The following is a 25,013-nucleotide window of genomic DNA, read 5'->3' on the forward strand; positions in this document are numbered from 1 at the left end:
AATATCACATAAACTCATATTATTTTCTAATATATAACTATTTATATAAAAATCAAATTCAATGATCTTAAAAGCGAATGATAAACCTCAAAATTTACGAATATAATGAGTGGGAATATAATGCTTCTCTATCATAAAACCATATGAAATATTAATTTTTGCTTTACGCCTAATTTTTGACGACAATTAGCAAAAATGTTAAATGTTAACACTCAGTCCATTTGAATATGAAAAATAAAATTGACTTTGATTAAATGTTTTTATTTATCATGCAATTTTCTTGCGACCAAAGATTTGAATAAAATTTCAAAAAATAAGATAGCTTAAAAATAATATACGGTAGTGTTTACTAATAGATGAATAGTATATAAATTCTATTAAAATGGATTTGATCCAAAAAAATATAAAATCAAAAATAATTGTTATGATTTAAATGAAGAAGTAATTTAAAACGATTTTATTTATGATCAAATTTTATATATTTTTTTGGATCAAATCCATTTTAATAGAATTTATATACTATTCATCTATTAGTAAACACTACCGTATATTATTTTTTAAGCTATCTTATTTTTTGAAATTTTATTCAAATCTTTGGTCGCAAGAAGAATTGCATGATAAATAAAAACATTTAATCAAAGTCAATTTTATTTTTCATATTCAAATGGACTGAGTGTTAACATTTAACATTTTTTGCTAATTGTCGTCAAAAATTAGGCGTAAAGCAAAAATTAATATTTCATATGGTTTTATGATAGAGAAGCATTATATTCCCACTCATTATATTCGTAAATTTTGAGGTTTATCATTCGCTTTTAAGATCATTGAATTTGATTTTTATATAAAATAGTTATATATTAGAAAATAATATGAGTTTATGTGATATTATTTTTCAGAAGATTTTGTGTTCTTCTTCAAAATTTTATTTTTTATTAAAAAGAATCTTTACAAAATATACATTTACTTTAATTAATATTTAAAAACGTGCTCTATCAAAAGTTCCAAAAATTCAATATTTTAGCTTTTCTGAGGTGTCACTTTTGATGAATTTCTGTTTACAACAAATTAAACGGAATTGCGCATAGACAATATCTGCTGTTAAGAGATGGAAATGTAGAATTTTCGAAAAGTGACTAGTTAAAATTAGAATCTTGAAAATAACCTCAAAATCTCAGATTTTATTAATAAATCATTATAACTATTATTATATACCTTTAAAAAATGAAAATTAATCTTATGGTTTTTTTATTTATATTTGAACATGAAAAAGCTTTTTCATCCATAACCCAATGCATCCATGAACGCTGTAATCATCAAAAATCTAATTTCCTTTGTTGTATACATTGGGTTCTGGATGATGTGGCCTGCAGCATCTACCCGAATACTGCTTTTTTCTAAACACATATTTTACTCCAAATGAGCTTTATTAAGAGTTACACTTCTGGTACGAACCGGGTTGCTTTTCATCAAAGATAATTGGGTTTTTATGGAGTTAGAATAAACACTTTATTATTATTAATATACATTTTTAATTTTTTAAATTTATAATTGTTCTAAAGAAAAATAAGGTTTCAACATTACTTCACTTCCACAATTTCGTCTTACGAAATTATTTGTTCAATTTTGTTTGAAAAAATTTAAGTTTTTACAAAAAATTTAAAACTCAGTTCTGATCTTGTTTAGCTTTTATAAGTTGGATTATATAATATAACTAGATAAAAATATGATAACAAACAGATATCCATAGAAAACACCTGATATTTCGATTTTTGAATTTGTTATATAAGATGTCAGACTATAAGTTATTAGCTATTCATACATTACTTATATAATATTGTTATATGAAGTCTATATAATATCAGCGTATGAATATTTGATCAAAATATTGACTTCTGATAAATTTATTTAGTGAATAACTTGGTTCAAGATACGAATTGATGCGTACATATATAGCGCATCTGCACCGAAATGATCAGGTCTGAATATCAATCTTTGTCACTTCATAATGTAAAAAAGGACATTCATGGTATAGAGAAATTTCACCTCACATGGTTATTCCCACTCCAAAAGATATTAATTCGGAATCTTATTCAAGCGAACACGAATCTTCAATCAAATGTAAAAGAGTAAGATCAAAGATGACTCCAAAACGAAATCTATTTATATTTGTTGATATTTAATAAATATTGAATTTTTCAGGTATCAATACATTTTTAAAGAATCGAATTCCCCATTGAAATATTTGAATTTTTAAGTTCAGGATGGAGAAGTCACAAATCTCTCAAAAAATTCCATATATTCAGGATAAATGTTGATATTTGATTAACTAGAAGATTAATACAAAAATATTAACTAATTTTGTGCCGATAAAAAAGATGAAATTTAACTGAGAGTTTCAAAAATTGTTATATACGAAAACGATAAAAACGGTTTGACAGAAAAGTGACAACTTTACGTGTCAAAAATAGAAAAGTGACATTTTATTCGTAATATTAAAATGAATTATCATAATCTTCTTGATATTGTTCCATATTAAGTTCTGTCAAAATGTAAGCTATTCAATTCTATCGTCGGGGGAAATATCACAAATCTATCAATTTTTTTGTAAAAGTATACAAAAACATATGGTGTTCAATTAGTTTATAATAATATAAATATTAAGATTATCCAAAATAAGAAAAACTAGGTTTTGAGAACACTTTTGAGATGATAATCAAAATATTTTGATTAAAAAATAATATATTATTTATCAGATATAGAATGGATGTTTTCAAATTTAAAAATTCTGAAAAATAAACAGTTTTGTAAAGTAAAAAAATGAACGAAAACTCGAGACCTCGTATTCCAAATGAATGGGTAAGATATATGTATGAAAAACTTGAAAGTGGTGAGTTAACTTACGCAACAGTTTTGAAAAAAGTTCCATATTCTTATCAAAATGTTACAATTTTCAAACAAATTTCAAGAAATACTCTCAAAAAAGCATTCAAAGAAATCGGTGGTACACCAAAAATTAAAAGTGGTCCTCCACAAGAGGAATTAACTCCAGAATTAATTTTGAAGGTTCAGAATTCTTACGAAAATTACAAATGTGGGGTTCAAAAATTGTATTGGACTCTCAATATGAATCCAAAACAATTTCAAATCAGTTACAATGCAGTTATTAAGGCAGCAAAATTTCTGGGAATTTACAAAGAAAAAGATAAAAGTAATCCAAAAGCATATTATGTGGATTATGAAGCAATTCTTCCAAATACAATCTGGCATGTGGATATTCATTTTTTGAAAGAACCAGAAACTTTACCGGTTTATGGAATAATTGATGACAAAAGTCGTTATTTGTTAGCATTGAAATTGCTTCGTAACAAAAGTTCAACAGAAACTTCAAAAGTGGCAATTGCAACAGTTCAAAAATATGGAGCACCTTTCTGTTTCTGGTCAGATAACGGTAAAGAAAATGAGGGAGAGTTCACAAAATTTTTGAGTACTTATGACATTCAAATCAGAAAATCAGCTCCATACATGCCACGTCAAAATGGCAAAATTGAACGCCTCTGGCCATCACTGGACAAAAATGCTCCAAAGTCTTCAGAATTTGAGAGCATCAATCAGGAATTGGAAGAATTCAGGCAAAAATACAATGACATGCCACATGGCGCTCATCCAAAAATTGGAGTTCGACCATACATTCCAAGAGAGGTTTACAACAAATTTAAGAAATGGACCAAGGATGATAAACCGCTCTGGAAACAATGTGTTAATAAGCAGTGGGAAGTTGAAGAGATTCCAAACTATTGAAATATTCTATATTTTTTCAAAAATTCTCATTCAAATTTGAATTTGGTTTTCAAAATTATGAATAAACATTATTTTTATTAAACTTGATTTTTAGCTCTAAAGAATCAAAAGAATTTAGCGAGAAAGAATATGCAGCTCACATAGGGGTAGATAAAGATATATCTCGAAAAAAATTGAATTTATTGTAAAGAATGAAGAAGTTCATTTTAAGATTGAGTTGATTTTCAACCAAAACGAGAGAGCATGCAGGCAAATGAAATTCGAAAAGTGAAAGGAATGACATATGCAAAAGAAAAGATTCAAATAACGCAAGCGAAATATAGATCAGTTAAAATCAGAATAAAATTTCGATCTTTTCTACAGGGAACTAAAGGCTATGAGGCACTAATATATAATCAGTGCCTCATAGCCTTTAGTTCCCTACTAAAAGTGAGAAAACTTGTTCGCAATGCGAAATGATTGCGAACAAGTTTTCTCACTTCAGCGAGGGAATTGTTCCTTATGATGCATACATTATAAATATATACATCATAAGGAACAATTCCTCTAGATAGCTGGGAAACTTTCTCTAAATAACTTATCATTTGGAGAAAGTTTCCCAGCTATCTACTGGGAACTAAAGGCTATGAGGCACTAATATATAATCAGTGCCTCATAGCCTTTAGTTTGTTATTAAAAACGAGAAAACTTGTTCGAAATGATAAACAATTGCGAACAAGTTTTCTCACTTCAGCGAGGGAATTGTTCCTTATGATGCATACATTATAAATATATACATCATAAGGAACAATTCCCTCTAGATAGCTAGGAAACCCTAAATTAACTATTAATCTTTGAGATATTTTTTATTGAGGTTAATACGTTTTTCTAAATAATTAAAATGTAAAATTTTGATTATGAACTCATCTCTAATATTTTGGCTCTTTAATATATTTGAATCATGATCTTTGAGAAGAGTTCTCAAAAGTATTCACAAAAGCTATTTTTCCTTGAAATTTAAAAATCCTGTTTATCATATATTACCGAATTCAATTCCCTACATATTTCAAAATATTCTATGAACATTTCAATTTTTGAAAAAAAACATATTTTTTCCCAAATATATTTATTATCATATTTCTAATAATATTTCCTAAAGTGTCACTTTTTACTTCCTCGACGATTATTTCCCTCTCAAAGAATTCAATAGCTTACATTTTGACAGAACTTAATATGTAACAAAATCAAAAATACAATTAATTCTTAACTGACATTTAAAAAAGCCGTAAGTTCACAAAATTAATATAATAAGCCTTTACATTTATTGAATTTTGAATTTAAAAAGTGACAAAAAAGCCTTAAAAGTCCTTTTATTTTGTACCCGCATTCTATAAATATATCATATTATCATTTCTTAATATCCAATATTTAATTCAGGGGGAGGCAGTTTATGTGCCCTAGAAATTGAATGGGTCGGAGTATACCCTTAAAAAATGTTCAGAGTAGGTGACAAAAGTGCATACTCTTAAATTAACCTTAAATGTTGATTTTTCGATATTTTCGGTATTAACCTTATTGTAAATTTTTCCGGTGATAAATTTAAAAAAAAAGGTAGTGGGGCTTCCAGGCACTTCGTGCCCTCTAGCCCCGAAGATGTTTAGTATAAATGAAGTTTTTATTCGGAAAATTGTTAGTCTTCTGGTGTGAATTCGGAGGACTCTTCTTCTTCCTCCTCCTCTTCTTCCTCTTCTTCGTCATCGTCGGCGTAGTGGAAGAGGACGTAGTTCATCCAAATTCTGTATGGACGTCCTGATTTGGATTTAAATGAGATGGACATATTTTGTGTGAGTGTTATTTCAGTTTCGATAAAGAGTTGGTGTGCTGGTTTGAATATATGTTCGACGTAGGAGAATTTGTGCAACTCATCTTCTCCCAATTCTGTATTGATACAGACTTCGATGAAGTCACCACTGAGAATGTCTTCACCTGTGGGCATATCCACAACAATTAAATGAACGACACAATAGTTGTGAAATTCATTAGTAGGAAATACTGTTGCAGGCGTATTATATGAGGGGAAAAATGTTTTTTCTTCCCCAAATTCATCTGCTACTTCATCTTCATCGTATCCGTTGTTAAAAGCTTTAAATTCATGTACAATTTGAGCAAATTGTTGACGGAGATTTGGTGGCATACGTAAGCAAGCTTGTAACAATGTCCTACCTTCCACACACTCAGCAAATATGGGAAGGTAGGAACATATAATGTCCGTCAATTGGTCCTGGTTGGGGACCAATTGACAGAGTTTTGTGTATGCCGTTATTGTTTCTTTAACGGTATTTGTGTAGATACGGTTATATGGAGTATTTCCCTGGTTGTTAAGGGAAAAATACTCATCCGATTGTAATTTCAATCTTGACCTCAACTCTTTGTTCGGTATTCTTTGGTCTATTCTTAGAGCTGTATTTGTTCGTGCGGGCTGTGGTTTTAAAACATTCGAGTCAAGTTTTAATTGCTTCGAATTGGATGTCGATTTGAATTGGGAGTCTTTTGAGTTCTCCTGAGCTTGGTTCTGTATTAAAGACTGAATAGCAGTGTCAGCTTCTTGTTTTTCGAGATAGTATTCTATTGAATTGGGCTTCACTGTTCGAGACGCGTACATTATGAAAAATGAACTGTTTTTTTTCGGACTACTCATAGAAAAGTTTGAAAATAAACCGTTTTCGTCAACGGTAACCCCCTCTATTTTTTTATTTTATTTAATAGTTACCGTTGGAAACCGTTCCATCTCAAATATTGAATGAACTATAAACGTTTTTTGTTTTCTATATATACTTTTTTGTCCAACGGTAAAACTTTTTACACAACGGTTTTTGAGAGTCGTCGCGTTGACTTTTTTGTAGAGCACTCAAAATAGTATAACTTTGTCCGGACAAGTAAGGGTCTATCGTCGCTACAGGAAAAGTTACAGGCGTTCCAAGGAAGTATACTTTGAGAAGCCTTTTCCCTTAAAAAGATAGGACGGTTATTTTACAAAACTGACAACACTTTGACCGAGTAGTTTTTTGTGCTGAACAAAAAGTGTCATATAAACATCTGTCAAAAACCGCTTTTTAACTTCACTTAAAATGCCACGTAAGCTACGTAAGAATATACGTAAGAGGAAGAGAGCATTGAAACATCCAATAGTAAAACTGACACCACAACAACAGTTGCAACAACAAATGATGAATGACCCCACTATGTTGCAACAAATGTCAAGCAACCCTATGCTTTTAAACCGAGTTATTGGTGCACAGAGTGGAGGTTTAAGAGCGGCACTTTTAGCGAAAATGGCAGGCTATGGTGGAGCTGCAGACGGAACAGCTTATAACCCTCAAAGTCAAATGAATTTGAGTTCACTCAAAAATCAAATAACAGATGTCAAAAAGTCAAACATAGACATACAGAAACAAATAAGTGAAAACGAAAAGAAACTAGAATATGACAGACACACAAAGAAACTCAATGAGTTAAACGTAGAGAAAAAGAAGAAAGAAGAACAACTGAAAGAACTAAGTACAGAGGAATATGCGAAAAAAGTGTCAGAAAAAGCAGCAGAAGTAGCAAAAATGGAACAAGATGTATAAATTTGAAAAACCATACTACTCAATATAAAGTACTGAAAGATGAAGAGATAAAACAAAAAGCCCTGAAGACATATATGGATAGCGATGAGTATAAAAAAGAAGTTGAAGCAAATGTAAAGGCAGAAAAACTTTTACAGTTGCAAAACCAAACCGTACAGTATGAAAACTTAGCACAAGAAAGTAAAAATAACGACGCAGCCATGCAAAAGGCAATGAAAAGCGCAGAATATATAAAAGCTAACAATGACTGGTTAGATGCCCAAGCCAACGCTAAAGCAGCCCAACTTATAGGGTCAATAAGGACAAAAATACAAGCGGATGAAGACAGTTCAAATGAAGCTTTAAAATGCTGACTTTAAGAACGCCTTCGAAGCTCTTCATAGTAAGGTGAAACAAGTGAACGACTTCTCATCTGGAAAGAAACTGAAGTCTGAAGGTTTCGACAAAGAGTTAAAGAAGTAGCACAAAATATGACGAAAATAACAGATGCAGCAACGAGACAGGCAGTTCAAAGTGCCTATGACGCCGTTAGAGCAACTGTTGTGAAAAGTCAAGAAAAAGAGTTACAACAGACCAAAACAGACCTAGTAAATGCTTTCTTAAAAACGAAAAGTCAGGTAGGACATTACGCTGCAGATGGAACATATGTGCCAGCTGGTGGAACTTATATACCACCAAACCCTCCAAGAGAAGCACCTGCACCAGGACTACCTAAAACATTTACATCGTCACATGGACACAGACACAGGCATGCACAAAACCAACAGCAAAAACACTGCAACCACAACCAACAGTTCAAAACCAGCACACAACCAACAGTTCAAAACCTGCACAACAACAACCACAAACAGAGCAAGGACATAAAAGAAGTAGAGAACAAGGAAACCAAGAATTCTTAAAAATGCTTAAGAAGAGTATGGTTCCCAGATACTCTTGACTTTAGTGACAGATATAAAGAAGCTATTAGAAAGTTCAAGGAGGAAATACTGACCCGAACCTATTTAGCTTTATGGTTCAGCACCAAACGGATATAATTCAAACCTGGAAAATACAAGCTCGCTAAGGGATATGATTTAATAGCATATCATCCAAATGACATGGATGAATTTACTCCGAGATATTTGATGTCAGAGCTAAATGACAATTCAACTTCTTCATGAAACGCGTAAAAAATAGAGACGGAACGAAAAAAGAAAGCTTATGAATGCGGATGACTTAGATAGGGAATTGTTAAAAACGGTCTCGGAATATATGAAATGCCAGCAGATGAGGTACAAGAAACTCCACAGGAAGAAGTTCAGATACAACCAGACATGGAAGAAATAGTTCAGCAACAACAGCTAGAAGAGCCTGAAGGAAACGAACAAGTCCTCCTTTGGAAACTAACTTCACAGAACTAGATGAAGATTTGGAACAGCCGAAAAATCTTGACCCTCAACAAGAGTATGCGGAGAATATGGAATCTTTCCAAGAGTCTAAAAAAATTCGGCTGACATAGTAGAAGAATATCGAAAAATGTTGCCGACATACAAAAGACTCCAACATCAGATGAAAATATTCAGCATAGAATGGAAGTACTGAAAGAAAATGTACACAAATACAACAACCCTTTTTACTTACGAGCATTTAACGTTCAATCTTGGATGAACTCGGTGAAAATAAAAGGTTAAATTTCAAAAAACATATAGAAATGAAACATTGTTTAAAGTTCATTCAGAACCTAACCAAGATGGAAACAAACCTACTTTTGTTTCTGCAGACGATGGAACTACAATGAGATGGGGTCATAAAGCTAATCCGGATAGGTGGTTCATAAACTTACAACCACAATTCCAAGAAGTTGTAGACGCAATGGAAGTGAATGGTGAACCAGATATAGCTGGTATTTTCAGCGCGGCTTTAATGCCATTGAAAGATATGAAACATGCAGATATTTTGGACCAGTATGAAATGAACATGGCTGATGGAAATATAACACCTGACGTTCTAGAACATTTATCTCAAAGAACTACACAGAACCATAAGATGGTATATTTGGTGAAGAGTTTAGAAAGAAAGTTAGGGAGAAGAAGGAAGAGAACCTATTGTACATGACCTTGCAAACGAAAGTTTACAAAATGTCATAAAAACTTACTTTGCAGACAATGAACCGAGAAGGGATGAATATTTAAGAAAACTCAAATGGACAGTACCAAATGAAATGTTAGTATTGAAAAACATGTTCCTTGACAAAATAAAACCAACTACAGAAATAAACGACGCAAGACTGAAAGATTGGGTAAAAGCTTTCCCATTCACAAAAGATATAGTTGGTAACATGGAAAGAAAACCAGAATGGCTACAAAAACATATATTTGGAAACGAGCTTATTCCATATGGACAGCTCTGTTTGAAGAGCTTGAACCGGAAACTCAGGAAAGAGTCATGCAAACAATACGCGAAGACTCAAATACAAACTATGACAAATCTTTCTAGGATATAGGTTACCTGAGATGGGCGACCAGAGCCCAAAGGCAAAAAGGACATGGGAAATTTACAACATACTAGTGAACATGAGGCAAAGATGCAACAACTTGAAGCAGAGGGCAAGTTACCAAAAGCGACACCAAAGAAGAAGAGTAGAACAAAGTGAAAGTAGTGAAGAAGTAACTTCATCTAGTGAAAGTAGTGGCAATGAAGGAAAAAGAAGAGTTAAAAACTCAGTCAGGAAGAAAGTAAAGCTTGGTCCGAGTGGGTTCTATTATGACATATAAATCCAACTATTCTATATTTTTACCCATATGAAATGTACGCCGCTCAGAATATAACGCCAACAGTTTTGGATGCCATGAACGGAAATGTTTCCGAATGGTATAACGAATGCGACAATGCCATTAGAAGGTCAGAAATAGTTCCTGGAACTTACGAATATACAACTGCTGTTTCTTATGGAAACGTAGGTGAGTTTGGAGAAGGTTCTTCAACAACAGTAGATATTGCTTGCGACAGGTTTCATATTATTTCTATTGACAACTCATTCTTATACGTGGAACAAGACATTGAAATAAAACCTTCTGCCAAGTTGTCTGACAAGAAAGGTTGCAATGGAATTTTCTATGTCGGATACCAATATGCTCCAGAAGTTTTCATGGGATATAAGATATATTCTAACTCTGACTTAGTTCAAACAGTAACATGGGCAAACTATGAATGGTTCGCTTTGAGAAACTCAGTACAACCACAAGCTAGAGAACAAACAGACCAGTATGCAAATATTGAGAAAATAAGAAGACTTGACCCTAACGTTCCAGGAGTTTATGTTAACCTTTCTGGTTCAATGGAACTGCTCCTAAAGTAAAACTGAAACTTAGAGTTCCTTTGTCATCTTTCCTCATCTTCAGGTTTTTAAGATACTTGCCAAACTGGGCAGGAAAAATTTCTATCGAACTTACTCCAAGCAAAAATAACTTAGTCATTGCACCAACACAAGACCCATTCACATTACTGTAAGCTGGTGGAGCCAAGTTCTGTGACTTTTGCAAAGACAAAGTTGACTTAGACTTTGGTTTCTCAAACTTCAACAATGAAGTAAACTATTATTTCAATGCTGCTGGAACTGCTTGGGACCCAGTTAAGTTCACATGCGAAAAGTTTGAATGCAAGAGAATAGAAAGCAGACTTGCAGTCTATATGTTGGACCCAGATATTTCAAATGCTTTAGCTGCCAAATATATTGCAGTTCCACTTATGTTCCCTATACACCAAATATCTGTCAAAGACTTTGCAGGTGAAGTTGGAAACCAAAGTGCTGACCCAGGTGCAAGAACAGATATTGCTTTAACAACTGCAATGAAACATGCAGATACTATGTTTGTACTGTTCAGACGAACTATAAATGACTATTCTTGTTTCTACAACCCTGGTATTAAATATCATATAAACATAGATGGCAAATATTATCCAAGAGAAGAATATTCTACAGTTGAGGATATGAGGTCATACAACTTGACATTAGATGCTATGAACTTTAACAACAACTTCACAACAACCATTAACCCTGAAATGCAAAGTTCTATTATGCCATATGTGAAAGTATGGACTCATACAGGAGGTCAAAAAACTCAATATACAAATGGAGACCGTTCAAACTTTTGGCTTGGCATTCCATTTGCTGACTCAGAAGACTTTATGGGTGGTATTTCAACTGTTGGTACAGTCAAATACAATATACTGGTGACAGAGACGGTCCAGATGAATTGAGAGCAAAGAAGTTTACAAAACCAATAGCACTTTTCACGGAAGATGCTCTTTTGAAGATTCGTTCGATGAAACCTGCTGGGGCTCCTCAGATTGGCATAACGACAGCTTCCATCGAGCAGATTTTGGCAGCAGGTCAGTAAGTTGTTCTTGAACTGACTTCTCTCCGTCAAATATTGACAGTACGCCAGTTTTGACATAATATTGTATTATAAACTTTCCTTTAGAAATATCTGTTTTAAGTTATATTTTTGTCTGCTTCAAGAACTTTCACCATTTCAGTTATACCAACTTTCTTTGCTTTATGAAAATATTTTGGTTCAGCAAAGACTGCTATTCTATAACATTTCCATTGTTTGTATAAAGAACTATTCTGTCAATGTATTTGTATTGTTTGTGTGTGTAAACTTTGTTCTGCTTCAATTCGAAGAGATACTCGAATACGTCCATCTTTTTATTCTAAGTAAAATGTCATTTCCGAAAAATAGAAGCGTAAGTGTTTCAAAAGGTTTAATGGCGGTGGCAGATGTGAAGTTAAATTCACCAACTCAAACAAACAGTCAAAGTGTTGTTGTCAATGTCAAAGACAGAGATGTTGAAGTGGGGAAACCATACGAAGACGAAGATGGTATAACAATTGTTCCTGTAAAAGAACAACCAACATATCCTGAAGTTAGCAGAGACTTAAGTTCTGTTGCAGATATTCGAAACGACTACCAACAACTGAAAGACAAACTTCAAACTCAGGAGAAGATTTGTCAAGCTTTAGTATAATGTTAAACTTGGTCGAACACAACCCTGTAAAAGTGAACTCATATGTCATTGCACCTCATGAAGTTTTGAAAGAACTATTGAAACTTTTGACAGAGGCAGACGATATAAACATCAAAGAAATAGAACCCGACATTAGTTGCTGTGGTGTTTCATATAATGTCATTGACAAGATATACGTTATGAAAGGAGGTGAAACGTTGAACTTAAAATATAGTTTCCCAGACGTTATAAAAATATTTGACGACCACAACATTTCATTAAAATTTATTTGCTAAGTAAATGGCAGAAGACATAATGGTTTATACTATTACGACTAAAAACCCTGAGTCATATAATTCTATAACAACAAACTTACAAAGTCCTCAAGGACGATATTGTAAACTAACCTTAAACACAATGACGACTAAAGCCTGTTTTGCTCTTTTGACACCAGAAGACTTTATTGTTGTGAATGGTAAAAAATACTCCTTTGAAGATACTTACTCAGATATACCACCAACAGGTTTTGTTGACTTATTTAATACTTTAAGACGGGTGTAACATGTGCTGCAACTAGAGCAGGTTTCATTATGTTTGGATGTCCGACTGAGTTTACTATAAACGATATGAGCTATAATACAAAACTTATTCTGGTTTTTACTACCAACAGTTTCCTATAACAGGAAAAGGTGTCATACAAGGAATGTCTATTCCATTGACATTAAGCACACCAATCTTATATATTGTTTCAAACTTAGGTTCAAAGTGTTATTCGAATGTCGACAGAAACTATTATGACCAAAAGATACTTATGCGTATAAACAATACTTTCTCTGCTGGTTTGCCTATTGTTCATTCGAATGCAGAATTTCAACCTTAGTGAACTCAAACACTTTGGCAAGTATAACGTTGACATTAGTTGACGCAAACTTTGTTCCTGTAAAACTTTTATGTCCTATGTATTTGTCAATGACGGCAGAAAGTTTCGAATTGGAAGATGCAACTGGTGAAAGTATTGTATTACAAGAACAACTTCAACAACAAATAGCTCAAGAACAACAAATGCAACAAATAGAACAACAAAGTCAAGAATAAAAAAATAATATTTTTTTTATTTTATATAAAAATGTACAAATAGATGTTTCAGATTTTTATGACTTCCAAGCATTCAGAAATATGTGTCATTTAGAGACTATAACAAAGCAGTCGAGAATTTGAAACGTTTAGTCATTTATGTTGACTCTGCCCCAGAATGTTATGTCATGAAAGAATGGGATGTTGTCTTTAACAAACCAAGAGCAACAATAGTGTCTGAACAAGAATGTAGACAGAAACTTAAGAAAATAAAAGTTGTACAAGTTGGAATGAAGATGTTAGATGCTTGGGATATCTTATTGTCAATTAGAAGATTTTTCAGTTCGAGGTATAAAGTTTATACACCTTCTCCAACTTCTATTCTATCTTCACTGGATATAAATATGAACAAGTAGAATGGAAAGAAAATTATAGAAGCTTGGTTAGACCATGTCAAAGAAATTATATGCAATGGAAACGAAAAGTTTATGAGTATATCTTATGTGGTTTGCAAACATCTTACAACATCCAAGTGCTAAAAATGAAACTGCTCATTATAATTGGAAAACAAGGAACTGGTAAGAACACATTTTACAGATATTTGTGCAAACTGTTAGAAGGTTATTCGAACATCCGAATATGACAAACTTAGAAAACATCTGTGGCAAGTTAACTCCTCAATAGAGAATATAAACTTATATTTTGCAATGAACTTCAAAGTATAATACAACAAAGTTTTGAACTCAGATGCTTTGAAGAGTCTTATAACAGACAAAGTTGGAGTTGTTGAAAGAAAGTATAAAGACCAAAGAGTTTGTGAAAATGTTGCAAACTTCATTATGGTTTCAAACAATGCTGTTCCGATGAAGTTAGAAAGTTCTGACAGAAGATATGTAGTTGTCAGAACGTCAGATTCTCATATGCAAGATACAGAATATTTTGACGACTTAGCAGAAACTTTGACATCTGACTTTTACAACCATTTGTTCTCATATTTCATGACATTAGATATTTCTAAGTTCAATCCAAGACAAATTCCACATACCGAAGAGAGACAAACATTGTTAGAAGCAAACAAGAGTGTTTATGAACTGTTCATAGAAGAAAGCGACTTTGAGTGTTTAGATGAAAAATCTTTATATGATGAATATAAACAATATTGTCAAGAATATGGTTATATGGCAGCTTCTAAACGTACATTCTTGGCAAATGTCAAAAGTCTTTGAGACGTACAGAATGGTGTATATACAAAGAAAATTTTTTCTGAGTAAATTTTAAAAAAAAAATTTTTATCCGATAGAAAAGATGGCAAAATTCATCTCAGTAAATAAGTACATGTCAGGACTTAAAGAAGAACTAGACCCATTCACATATTTGAATGTTTACTTCTACCATTTTGAAAAGTCTTCATTCAGCAAAGTTTGGAACATCGAACCAGTTAAGTTTGCTATTGTGACTAAAAATGGTGCGAAATTTGAAGAATTAGACATAGAAGGTTTGTTAACAGTCAAAGAAAGTTTTGACAGAAGGTTCTCAAACCTTAAAGAAGGCAAAGCATACAAACTTGTTATACCTTATGAACCAAAGAAGACAGACGACTATGAATATTATGAGTCTAAAGTTGTAGAAGTTCAAGGTAAATTGGGTAAAAAGATTTTAGAGTCTAAGCCAGTGTTTACTCCTAAAGAGGAAGAGAACATTGACATTGACCCAGAAATGTTCTAAAAATAAAATTTTATTTTTACATGTCAAATTTCTTTTTCTCTGGAACTGGTTCAGGTTCTTTCTTCTCTTCTACTACTTTCTTTTCTTTCTTTTCTCTCTTCTTCTTTTCTGGTGGAGTTATGTCAAATTTGGCGCAACTATATTTATGTAAAAGTTCTTTGTCCTTTAATAGCTCATCTATTCTGTTTTCTATTTCATCTTCAAGAACAGCGCATGTGTCTTCTTTGCATTCTAAGAACTTTTGTTGGACTTCATCTTTCCAATCGGCGTCATCTCTGTCAACAAGTCTGTCATTGACAAATTTTAAGACTGCTCTTTGTAATGTTTTATGGTTCTTGTCATATTCCCAGAAACAGAACTTTAGAACAAATTCACCTTTCTTGTTTACACTATGTAAGATTTTATGGTCGGCAGATGTTTTGCTGTCAAAAAGCTTGTCTCGAATATAGATAGCGAAATCGCTAGACATTTTCTAAAAGATAAAAATTTTAATTTTTCTAAAAATATGTTAGAAAAAAAGTTTGCTGACATTGACAAGAAATTTGAGAATGTTTTAAACAAGAACAAGGTGAAGTTAGAAAATGCTCAGATAAAGCCTATACATGACAAGTTCTTATTTGCTCAGAATGGTATAACAGGTCTAATTGCACCACCTGGGTCGGGTAAGACTTTCACTTATCTTAAAATGGCTGCACAACAACAAGAACTAGATGAGAAGAACCCATTCTATGAGTTAGTTGTTATTTGTTCGACTTCTGGTCAATTTGACCAAACCGTCAATTCGTTCAAAGATATTATAAAGAAGTCTAAGTTAGTATGTATAAAGGATACTGAGTTGTTAGATTGGATAAAGAAGTACCAAAGAAGAGTTTTGAAGTATAATGCTATAAATGAGTATATAAATTCTAAGTTTAAAGACCCAAATGAGGAAATGCAGAGAATATTAGAGAAGAAACACTTCAGAAACAAACAGAAAGAAATAGAATACATTTCGAAGAAATTGCAATCTTACGATTGGAAGACTTACCCTCATAGATGTCTTCTTATCTTAGATGACTTTGCTTCTCATCCTTTGCTTAAGAATAGAGAACAAGATATGTGTCGAATTCTTAAGAAGCTCAGACACTTTAACATCTCAGTTGTCATTTGTGTACAGACAGCAAAGAGTTTAAGTAAGGATGTTAAAAGAATACTTACTGACATTATACTTTTCCCCGGATTGTCCGAAGACGATTTCATGGAACTTATGAAAGAGTCCATGGCAGGTAAGTTTGACAGACATGAACTATGGGAGAAGTACAAAGTCATACAAGACCCTCATACTTCTTTCAGAATTCATATCTACGCAAACAAAGTTCAAATTGTAAAAAGTCAAGCTTGAAAAATAAATGGTTCATCTACCCTACTTGTTTGAAGTTGTCAAAATACTCTGTTATTTTTTCCTTTAACAATGACAAATCTTCTTTGAATGTAAGTATTGTACAACCTTTCATATCATAGTGTGTTTGAGGTAACGTATCTTGAACTATTTGTTTCACATCTTCATTCGGTGTCATTGAAATCGGTAAGTTTTCGCGATAGAACCAATTTCTGTCAGATTTGTAAATCTTAGCAAGGTCGTAAAAGCTTTTGTTGTTTCTTCTGACTAAATGCAACATAACCATATCTCTGTCTTCTTCATTTTCCATCTCTTCAGTATAAATCATATACTTATAGTTCTTTTCCTTACCTTTTGGTACCGAACGTGGTATTCTTTTCTGAATGCTTTTGTCTTTTGCTTCAAGCTTGTTTTCCATCTCTTCACGTTCTTGTCTATGAATTTCGTCAAGAAGTCTGTAAATATTCCAAGCATAACGAGGCGAAGCCCACATTGCAACAGCATTTACAAGAAGTCTATGTACATAATATCCTCTCAAACCGTTTGGCAATTTTTCACGATTTTCATAGAGTTTTGGCGACTGGGTTTTTTTACCTACTCGCTGTTCTTCACTGTTTTCAGAAAAAAGTATGTCTCGCTGTGCTTCGCTCAAAAGTTCTTGTGTGCTTTGGTTCCTAAACCAGTCTTTAGGAAGCTTAGTATCTGGTGCAAAACATGCTGTCAAAATACTTTGCATTTGGTACATATCGTCTTTGACCGAACGAATGAGACGGAGTTGTTTGTTATACTGTATGTACTCATATTCTTCATTTATGGCTTCATGAACGATAGCAGTTGTTGTGTTCTCTGTTGTTGACATATCTGTCTTTACATACAAAATAAAAAAAAATATTTTATAAAAAATTAGCGTTATTTTCTGACTTTCACAAAAGACCAAAAATAAACGCTTTACATGTATTTTTCAGCAACTTCGTCAAATAATTTTATAGCTTTATCTATCTCATCTACTTCAAACGTTTCTTTACCTTTTATGGGAGCACCATACATTTTCTCAAACTTTTCAAGTAGTTCTGTTTCTGCAGCTCTCATATCATTAGCAAACACAACCTTGACTCTATTGACTGTAGAGTCATATCTTTGAGTTATATTATATGTTCTTCCTATCTTATATCTTTTTGTGTTGAAGTCCTTCGGTTTCTGAACGATGTAAAGTAAGCCTTCACTGCAACGTTCCGTATCGAATGAACCATATGTTATGAAGTTATATCCAACAACTGGGTCTAACCATAACAAAACTATTGGTATAAGACTTTTGTCGATGAGATATGCTGTAGTTCCATAGAATCTTACCGATATCATAAGCTCAGGATTTCTTGTCAAAATTTTCTGAGTTGAAGCATTTCTAACCCAGTCGTGTGTTTTCTTTCCAGATGGAAATATAATGTCTGACAAAGAATATTTGTTGTATTTCTTTGAGTATCTTACGTTTAAATCACCTATTCTAACCAATTTGGTGTCATTGTCTATCTTTTTAACTGTTTCAAACTCAATGTTTGACATATATGTCTTTACATACAAAATAAAAAAATAAATAAAAATAAAACTAACTTTATTTTTTCTATCTTAAGGAAAATCATGAAATTTCATAAGGAATTCAGCAAAAATAAAGTTTATGTTAGCATGTTAGATCTAACACGTTTTCTAACCTGTTTTCTAACATGGTCTAAAACACACAAACTCATGAAATTTGGTCATTTTTCAGCAAAAATATATTTTAGGTGAAGAGGTGAGATCTCACCTGTTTTCTCACCTGTTTTCTAACATGGTCTAAAACACACAAAACTCATGAAATTTGGTCATTTTTCAGCAAAAATATATTTTAGGTGAAGAGGTGAGATCTCACCTGTTTTCTCACCTGTTTTCTAACATGGTCTAAAACACACAAAACTCATGAATTTTGGTCATTTTTCAGCAAAAATATATTTTAGGTGAAGAGGTGAGATCTCACCTGTTTTCTCACCTGTTTTCTAACATGGTCTAAAACACACAAAACTCATGAAATTTGGTCATTTTTCAGCAAAAATATATTTTAGGTGAAGAGGTGAGATCTCACCTGTTTTCTCACCTGTTTTCTAACATGGTCTAAAACACACAAAACTCATGAATTTGGTCATTTTCAGCAAAAATATATTTTAGGTGAAGAGGTGAGATCTCACCTGTTTTCTCACCTGTTTTCTAACATGGTCTAAAACACACAAAACTCATGAAATTTGGTCATTTTTCAGCAAAAATATATTTTAGGTGAAGAGGTGAGATCTCACCTGTTTTCTCACCTGTTTTCTAACATGGTCTAAAACACACACAAAACTCATGAAATTTGGTCATTTTTCAGCAAAAATATATTTTAGGTGAAGAGGTGAGATCTCACCTGTTTTCTCACCTGTTTTCTAACATGGTCTAAAACACACAAAACTCATGAATTTTGGTCATTTTTCAGCAAAAATATATTTTAGGTGAAGAGGTGAGATCTCACCTGTTTTCTCACCTGTTTTCTCACCTCTTTTTTTCACAAGCGTTTTACATGAATTGTACGATGTATATTTGAAATCCTAAACAGTTTTGTAGCTTCTATTTCTTCTTTTAGTACATCGAATGTTTTAACAATGCCGAAAGTTTCTTTATATTTCTTCTTGACGTCAGATAGAAGGAAATCTTCTGCTGTTGGATAGTTTTTGTCAAGACTTCATTGTAAATGACCAAAAATATATTTTATGTTAGCATGTTAGATCTAACACGTTTTCTAACCTCTTTTCTAACATGGTCTAAAACACACAAAACTCATGAATTTTCAAGACTTCATCGAACTTAAATGTTTTGTCAAGACTTTGTCATATGATTGCTTCTCTCGGTTTTCCGAGGGAAGAGATTCCATGTTTTGTCAAGACTTCATTGTAAATGACCAAAAATATATTTTAGGTGAAGAGGTGAGATCTCACCTGTTTTCTCACCTCTTTTCTAACATGGTCTAAAACACACAAAACTCATGAATTTTCGTGAATTTCCTTAAGATAGAAAAAATAAAGTTTATGTTAGCATGTTAGATCTAACACGTTTTCTCACCTGTTTTCTAACATAACTATTTACAAGCGTTTTACATGGTATATGTTGCGATGGTTCATGACTCTAAACAGTTTTGTAGCTTCTATTTCTTCTTTTAGTACATCGAATGTTTTAACTATGCCGAAGGTTTCTTTATACTTCTTCTTGACGTCAGATAGAAGGAAATCGTCAGCAGTTGGATAGTTTTTGTTCAGAAATGCTAACATGTCCATTTTATCTTCTGCTGGCTTTTCTGCTTCTTTCTTTAAGTCTGCATAGTCGTTTCTCATTCTTTCTATCTCTTTGACGGAGTAGTTATATTTCCTAATTGCTGCCTTACATTTTGAACATTGCGGGTTCATTTTTGCGTTATACATTGAAATAAAACCAGCTAAAACAACTAAAGCGTCAATTGTTCTCTTCATCTCAAACATAGCGGGTCTTATTTGTTTGTTCCATACTTTGCCTCTTCTATCTTTATCTCTTATCTGCCATACACATTTTGCAACTAATGAAACAAAGTTGTCGTAGGTCTTAAATTCTTCAGATTTATATATGTCAGAAACATTCTTATATACCATGTCGCAATCTTTGTCCATAACCTTATGGTTGCAATGAAATCCTAGAAACTCATAGTTTACCTTTCGTATGAACTTCTTTATTTCTACTGAGTCAGTTGCTTTGACTTCTATTTCGTCGAATTCAGGAATAGTGAGTTTTTGTTGTTGGATTTCAGGCAATTTGGGTAAATGGTCAATAATGTCCTGCATTTCATAAAGATACTGTTCATTTGTTTCATCTTTCGCACTACAGTCTAAATTACTTGTTAAAAGTTCTTGCTTTATCTTCTGGATTTCTGTTTCAAAAGTATATGAAGAAGGAATGAAGCTTTTCATTTCTACTAACATAGATGTTGGATTCATGACTAAAGAGTTTGGTGCTGTTGTTTGAATTGTTGTTGTGCCGATTGTTGAAATCATATCTTTTATACAAAATAAAAAAAATAAAAAAAATAAAACTAACTTTATTTTTTATTTCGGGAAAATTCATGAAAATTCAAGAGGTGAAAAAAGAGGTGAAAAAACAGGTGAGATCTAACATTCTAACATAAACTTTATTTTTGGGTCCTTTACACTCATTACGAAGAAGTCTTGACAAAACATTTACGAAGAAGTCATGAAAATTCAAGAGGTTAGAAAACGTGTTAGAAAACGTGTTAGATCTAACATTCTAACATAAACTTTATTTTTGGTGTAAATTTCATGATTTTCGAGAGTTTTAGACCATGTTAGAAAACGTGTTAGAAAACAGGTGAGATCTAACATGCTAACATAAACTTTATTTTTGGTGTAAATTTCATGATTTTCGAGAGTTTTAGACCATGTTAGAAAACAGGTGAGAAAACAGGTGAGATCTAACATGCTAACATAAACTTTATTTTTGCTGAATTCAGCAACAAAATGAACGAGGTCAGGATGTATGTAAATACCTTTGAATTCATTCATAATACCCTTAGTAAGCTCATAAAATGCTTGTTTTGAGGTCGAGCCACTTTTGGCTCCACCGTATTCTTTCAACCAAAACTCAAGAATTTCCTGCATGAATTTTGTATAAAAAGCAACCGTCGGAATTCAGACTGTTGCTATATTCTTCACAAAACATTTACGCTCATTACGATGAAGAAGTCTTGACAAAACATGTACGATGAAGTCATGACAAAACATATACGAAGAAGTCTTGACAAAACATTTACGATGAAATCATGACAAAACATTTACGCTCATTACGATGAAGAAGTCATGAAAATTCAAGAGGTTAGAAAACGTGTTAGAAAACGTGTTAGATCTAACCATCTACCCGACATTCTCGTCAAATGAAAAAAATGACACTTTTTCATTAGATAACTGTTATTTTTTGACGAAGTGAAGATTGACACTTCGTCAAAAAAATCCCTGAAATCATATCTTTACATACAAAAAAATACAAAATACAAAAAATAAAACTAACTTTATTTTTTCTATCTTAAGGAAATTCATGAAAATTCACGAGGTTAGAAAACGTGTTAGAAATGAGGTTAGATCTAACCATCTACCCTAAACATTATTTTTGGGTCCTTTACACTCATTACGAAGAAGTCATGACAAAACATTTACGAAGAAGTCTTGACAAAACATTTACGAAGAAGTCATGACAAAACATTTACGAAGAAGTCATGACAAAACATTTACGAAGAAGTCATGACAAAACATTTACGAAGAAGTCATGACAAAACATTTACGAAGAAGTCATGACAAAACATTTACGAAGAAGTCATGACAAATTCAAGAGGGTAGAAATGAGGTTAGAAATGAGGTTAGATCTAACCATCTACCCGACATTCTCGTCAAATGAAAAAAATGACACTTTTTCATTAGATAACTGTTATTTTTTGACGAAGTGAAGATTGACACTTCGTCAAAAAAATCCCTGAAATCATATCTTTACATACAAAAAAATACAAAATACAAAAAATAAAACTAACTTTATTTTTTCTATCTTAAGGAAATTCATGAAAATTCACGAGGTTAGAAAACGTGTTAGAAAACGTGTTAGATCTAACATGTTAACATAAATTATATTTTTGGTCCGGGAACAACTTTCTCTCAATTGGAGCTGTGGCATACTCTTTGCGTAAGCGGTTCAGACCTTCTTCGAACTCTTGGTCTCTCTTCGATTTGGATTGAGATTGGAATTGCTGGGGTGGAGCTTGCTGGAACATCCAAGGGTTGGGGAAGTAAGGCATAGGCTGAGGAGGGTAGTTCGGGAAGCCTTGTGGTGGGTAGTAACCTTGAGGTGGAAATTGGTAGTAAATCGGAGGTACTTGCTGGAACTGAGGTTGCTGAGGAGACTGTTGTGGTTCTTTAGGTTCCTCTGGTTTGGGAATGGACTCGGTTGGTGGGACGTGGGACATTCGTTTGTGTCCTGTCGGAAGGAAGAACTTTTCCTGTCGGAAGGAAGAACTTTTCCTGTCGGAAGGAAGAACTTTTCCTGTCGGAAGGAAATTTTTTTCCCTTTGTCCGGAAAATTTTTTCCTGTCGGATGGAAAATTTTTTCCTGTCGGATGGAAAAAATTTTTCTGAAGTTCGACCAAAAAGTTCTCAATTTTCGAAAATTTGAATGGTTTACGGACGGACAACTGGAAGAGTTCTTCCTGTCGGAAGGAAAAATTTTTCCCTTTGTCCGGAAAATTTTTTCCAGTTGTCGGGAAAATATTTTCCTGTCGGATGGAAGGACTCGGAATGCCAGAAGGATTTGACGAGGCAATTTACCTAATTGAAATTAACGAGCTTGTTAAAGACTACTTGCGCAAGGTCATGAAGCCCAAGGTCAAGTTCACCACTATTTCTGGAAGGGCTGTCTTGAATCTCGAGACTTCGACCGGAATTCCAATTCAAATACCAGAAAACACTCCTTTCGACGACATAAAGGACGCCAAAAGAGAAGCTCTTGTTAAGTTCCTAAACAAACGTCCTTGGATAAAAATACCAAACAAGGAGAACCCCTACCCCATATGAAATTGGCAATTCAGTCTCTCTCCTTCGCTTCTCAGGACAACCGTTCTACATAACCTGTGAAGGCGACATCCAACCAGTTTCAGTAAACATCTCATTTTAACTTCACTTTTTTATGTTTTTTGTGAAAGTGTCAAAAAATAAATTGTTTTCATGAGTTTTTCTACGATGTTAGAAAAAATGTTATTTTCTAATATCTTCACATTCAATACTTTTTCAGCACTTTTCCGTAGTTATATATGAAAGACAATTCGAGATAAAAGTCATAGGTACAATGGAATAATATGTTGCACACCATTTGTTGTGAACCAAACTTGAAAGTCAGAGAAACTGTTACTAGGTGGTTCGTAGAATTTAGAAGCAAAGTCATAAAAGTCCTTACCAATACATAGAAAACTATTGTTGCTTGAACTGAAACTTGCATGACACATAACATTTTGAGGGTCAAACACGTTCTATAAACTGTCAAATCTGCTGGTGGAAGTATAAATTGAAATGGACCATCTGGTGGTAATGGTTCGTTCTGGTTTAGTAACCGAAGAAATTGTGCCCAAGAACGTTTGTCTACTTTCCAAAATAAAAACTCTGTATCTCTTGGAGGGTTAATTTCAATCTTTTGAAATGAAACGGTGGAGTTCATCTTGTCATATTCTAGTTTCAGATAGTATGTTCCATTTAGTAAAGAGTCGTATTTTTCTTGAAATTCCCAATAATATTTGTTCATTTGAGTTTGAAAGTCATTTAGAGTTTTTCAAGACTTTCGTCTGAACGAACTGTAAAGATTCTCATTTCGTCAAATTTGTCTATTAGACCATCAGAACCTTTATACTGCCCATGAAAATATACTACGAACATAAATGCGTTAGTTCTATTGAAAACAAAACTCTTCTAAATCCTATTGCCTTTGCATCTGAAGGACTTTGAAGCCAACGAATTGGATAGTCAAACCTGTATACTCGGGATGAAATTTCTTCATCTGAAATAGTCCTACCAGCATTTGTAAAGATATAGTCTAACGGTTTTGTATCTGCTACTTTTGTTCTTTGTTTTTCAACCTGAAGCATTTAATATATGTAAAAATATATTGTTTTAAAAATGGTATGCCATTTCATATTTCTCATCTAACAAACAAGTTTCCCAACGGTCTTCTCCAACAAACTCAGCGTACATTTCAAATAAAATAAAAAATGTCACTTTTTAAAAAATAAATTTTTACTTCATGCAATGTTTAACACATCGAAAGGCATGTCCATAAGACGTTCTTCTTCTAACCTCTCTAGTCTGTTTGGATAATTGGCACGTGCTGTTTCCAAATCCATTTCGTAGCGAAGACCAAACAATTTGTCATAGACTTTTATGGGTCTTCCTTTCTTATATTTAAACTTCTTCGAAACTCTCCAACCATATCTTTGTAACTCTGCTTTTATTCTAGCAGACTTTCTATCCATTCTATATGGGGGCATTTTTATAAAAATAAAAAAATATTTTTTTCTTTACTTTACATAACCGCCTGCTGCCATAAGTCTTTGACGCCAACCCATACCAGCTAATGAAGGTTGACTTGGTTTAGTTTCCAAACTAAACTATGGTTTTGGTTTATCTTCAGTTTTTGGTTTTTCTTCTTCTATCGGTTTTTCGTCACTTTTCGGTTCCTCTGACTTTACTTCACTTGCAGGAACAGTTGTGTCGTCAACATCTTCATAAATATCATATGCCATTTGTTTTTGTTTTCCTTTCAACTTTTTGTGTTTGTTGTAAAGTTTAGAATATTTCGACTCTAAGTCAATGAGA

At 32.9% G+C, this 25,013-nt stretch overlaps 12 protein-coding genes and 2 pseudogenes across 14 annotated transcripts, besides 13 other annotated features; 5 read left to right on the top strand and 9 right to left on the bottom strand.

Annotated features, from left to right (window-relative positions):
- Nucleotides 1-1,025: 1,025 nt before the first annotated feature.
- Nucleotides 1,026-1,063: a mobile genetic element.
- Nucleotides 1,026-1,063: a terminal%2Cinverted (terminal inverted repeat of Banshee-A3 transposon ID:TVAGG3_0107580).
- Nucleotides 1,064-2,403: 1,340 nt separating this feature from the next.
- Nucleotides 2,404-2,469: a mobile genetic element.
- A 53-nt stretch (nt 2,470-2,522) lies between these two features.
- Nucleotides 2,523-2,564: a mobile genetic element.
- Nucleotides 2,523-2,564: a terminal%2Cinverted (terminal inverted repeat of ISTv3 transposon ID:TVAGG3_0107600).
- A 253-nt stretch (nt 2,565-2,817) lies between these two features.
- TVAGG3_0107620 (transposase-related family) lies at nt 2,818-3,212 on the top strand (the record flags this gene model as incomplete). The annotated part of the gene is made up of 1 exon (XM_001295101.2): nt 2,818-3,212. A coding segment is annotated over one exon (395 nt), but the record flags the coding sequence as incomplete, so codon positions are not given.
- Nucleotides 2,818-3,721: a mobile genetic element.
- Nucleotides 3,722-4,277: 556 nt separating this feature from the next.
- Nucleotides 4,278-4,364: a mobile genetic element.
- Nucleotides 4,365-4,526: 162 nt separating this feature from the next.
- Nucleotides 4,527-4,611: a mobile genetic element.
- Nucleotides 4,612-4,977: 366 nt separating this feature from the next.
- Nucleotides 4,978-5,019: a mobile genetic element.
- Nucleotides 4,978-5,019: a terminal%2Cinverted (terminal inverted repeat of ISTv3 transposon ID:TVAGG3_0107650).
- Nucleotides 5,020-5,277: 258 nt separating this feature from the next.
- Nucleotides 5,278-5,379: a mobile genetic element.
- Nucleotides 5,379-5,458: a terminal%2Cinverted (terminal inverted repeat of Maverick-3 transposon ID:TVAGG3_0107670).
- Nucleotides 5,379-25,013: part of a mobile genetic element that runs on past the window's edge.
- Nucleotides 5,468-6,439, bottom strand: TVAGG3_0107680 (uncharacterized protein; the record flags this gene model as incomplete). Its single annotated transcript, XM_001309560.2, has 1 exon — nt 5,468-6,439. One exon carries the CDS (start codon nt 6,437-6,439, stop codon nt 5,468-5,470), a length of 972 nt encoding a protein of 323 aa, XP_001309561.2.
- Nucleotides 6,906-7,406, top strand: TVAGG3_0107690 (protein of unknown function, DUF4106 family; the record flags this gene model as incomplete). Its single annotated transcript, XM_051223016.1, has 1 exon — nt 6,906-7,406. One exon carries the CDS (start codon nt 6,906-6,908, stop codon nt 7,404-7,406), a length of 501 nt encoding a protein of 166 aa, XP_051108002.1.
- On the top strand, nt 14,109-14,695 carry TVAGG3_0107700 (annotated as a pseudogene). The gene has a single exon. A coding segment is annotated over exon 1 (587 nt).
- TVAGG3_0107710 (protein of unknown function, DUF4108 family) lies at nt 14,805-15,194 on the top strand (the record flags this gene model as incomplete). The annotated part of the gene is made up of 1 exon (XM_051223017.1): nt 14,805-15,194. One exon carries the CDS (start codon nt 14,805-14,807, stop codon nt 15,192-15,194), a length of 390 nt encoding a protein of 129 aa, XP_051108003.1.
- On the bottom strand, nt 15,211-15,663 carry TVAGG3_0107720 (uncharacterized protein; the record flags this gene model as incomplete). The annotated part of the gene is made up of 1 exon (XM_001309561.2): nt 15,211-15,663. One exon carries the CDS (start codon nt 15,661-15,663, stop codon nt 15,211-15,213), a length of 453 nt encoding a protein of 150 aa, XP_001309562.2.
- On the top strand, nt 15,880-16,575 carry TVAGG3_0107730 (protein of unknown function, DUF4106 family; the record flags this gene model as incomplete). Its single annotated transcript, XM_051223018.1, has 1 exon — nt 15,880-16,575. One exon carries the CDS (start codon nt 15,880-15,882, stop codon nt 16,573-16,575), a length of 696 nt encoding a protein of 231 aa, XP_051108004.1.
- Nucleotides 16,592-17,086, bottom strand: TVAGG3_0107740 (KilA, N-terminal/APSES-type HTH, DNA-binding family; the record flags this gene model as incomplete). Its single annotated transcript, XM_051223019.1, has 1 exon — nt 16,592-17,086. A coding segment is annotated over one exon (495 nt), but the record flags the coding sequence as incomplete, so codon positions are not given.
- On the bottom strand, nt 17,127-17,431 carry TVAGG3_0107750 (KilA, N-terminal/APSES-type HTH, DNA-binding family; the record flags this gene model as incomplete). Its single annotated transcript, XM_051223020.1, has 1 exon — nt 17,127-17,431. A coding segment is annotated over one exon (305 nt), but the record flags the coding sequence as incomplete, so codon positions are not given.
- TVAGG3_0107760 lies at nt 17,521-18,080 on the bottom strand (annotated as a pseudogene). The gene has a single exon. A coding segment is annotated over exon 1 (560 nt).
- TVAGG3_0107770 (organellar and viral DNA polymerase type B) lies at nt 19,713-20,048 on the bottom strand (the record flags this gene model as incomplete). The annotated part of the gene is made up of 1 exon (XM_051223021.1): nt 19,713-20,048. One exon carries the CDS (start codon nt 20,046-20,048, stop codon nt 19,713-19,715), a length of 336 nt encoding a protein of 111 aa, XP_051108007.1.
- On the bottom strand, nt 20,163-20,651 carry TVAGG3_0107780 (organellar and viral DNA polymerase type B; the record flags this gene model as incomplete). The annotated part of the gene is made up of 1 exon (XM_051223022.1): nt 20,163-20,651. A coding segment is annotated over one exon (489 nt), but the record flags the coding sequence as incomplete, so codon positions are not given.
- On the bottom strand, nt 22,274-22,621 carry TVAGG3_0107790 (uncharacterized protein; the record flags this gene model as incomplete). The annotated part of the gene is made up of 1 exon (XM_051223023.1): nt 22,274-22,621. One exon carries the CDS (start codon nt 22,619-22,621, stop codon nt 22,274-22,276), a length of 348 nt encoding a protein of 115 aa, XP_051108009.1.
- Nucleotides 24,440-24,670, bottom strand: TVAGG3_0107800 (uncharacterized protein; the record flags this gene model as incomplete). The annotated part of the gene is made up of 1 exon (XM_051223024.1): nt 24,440-24,670. The coding sequence occupies one exon, from the start codon at nt 24,668-24,670 to the stop codon at nt 24,440-24,442; it is 231 nt and encodes a 76-aa protein (XP_051108010.1).

Source organism: Trichomonas vaginalis, chromosome IV (genome assembly GCF_026262505.1).
Source record: "Trichomonas vaginalis G3 chromosome IV, whole genome shotgun sequence".
Taxonomy (NCBI): domain Eukaryota; phylum Parabasalia; order Trichomonadida; family Trichomonadidae; genus Trichomonas; species Trichomonas vaginalis.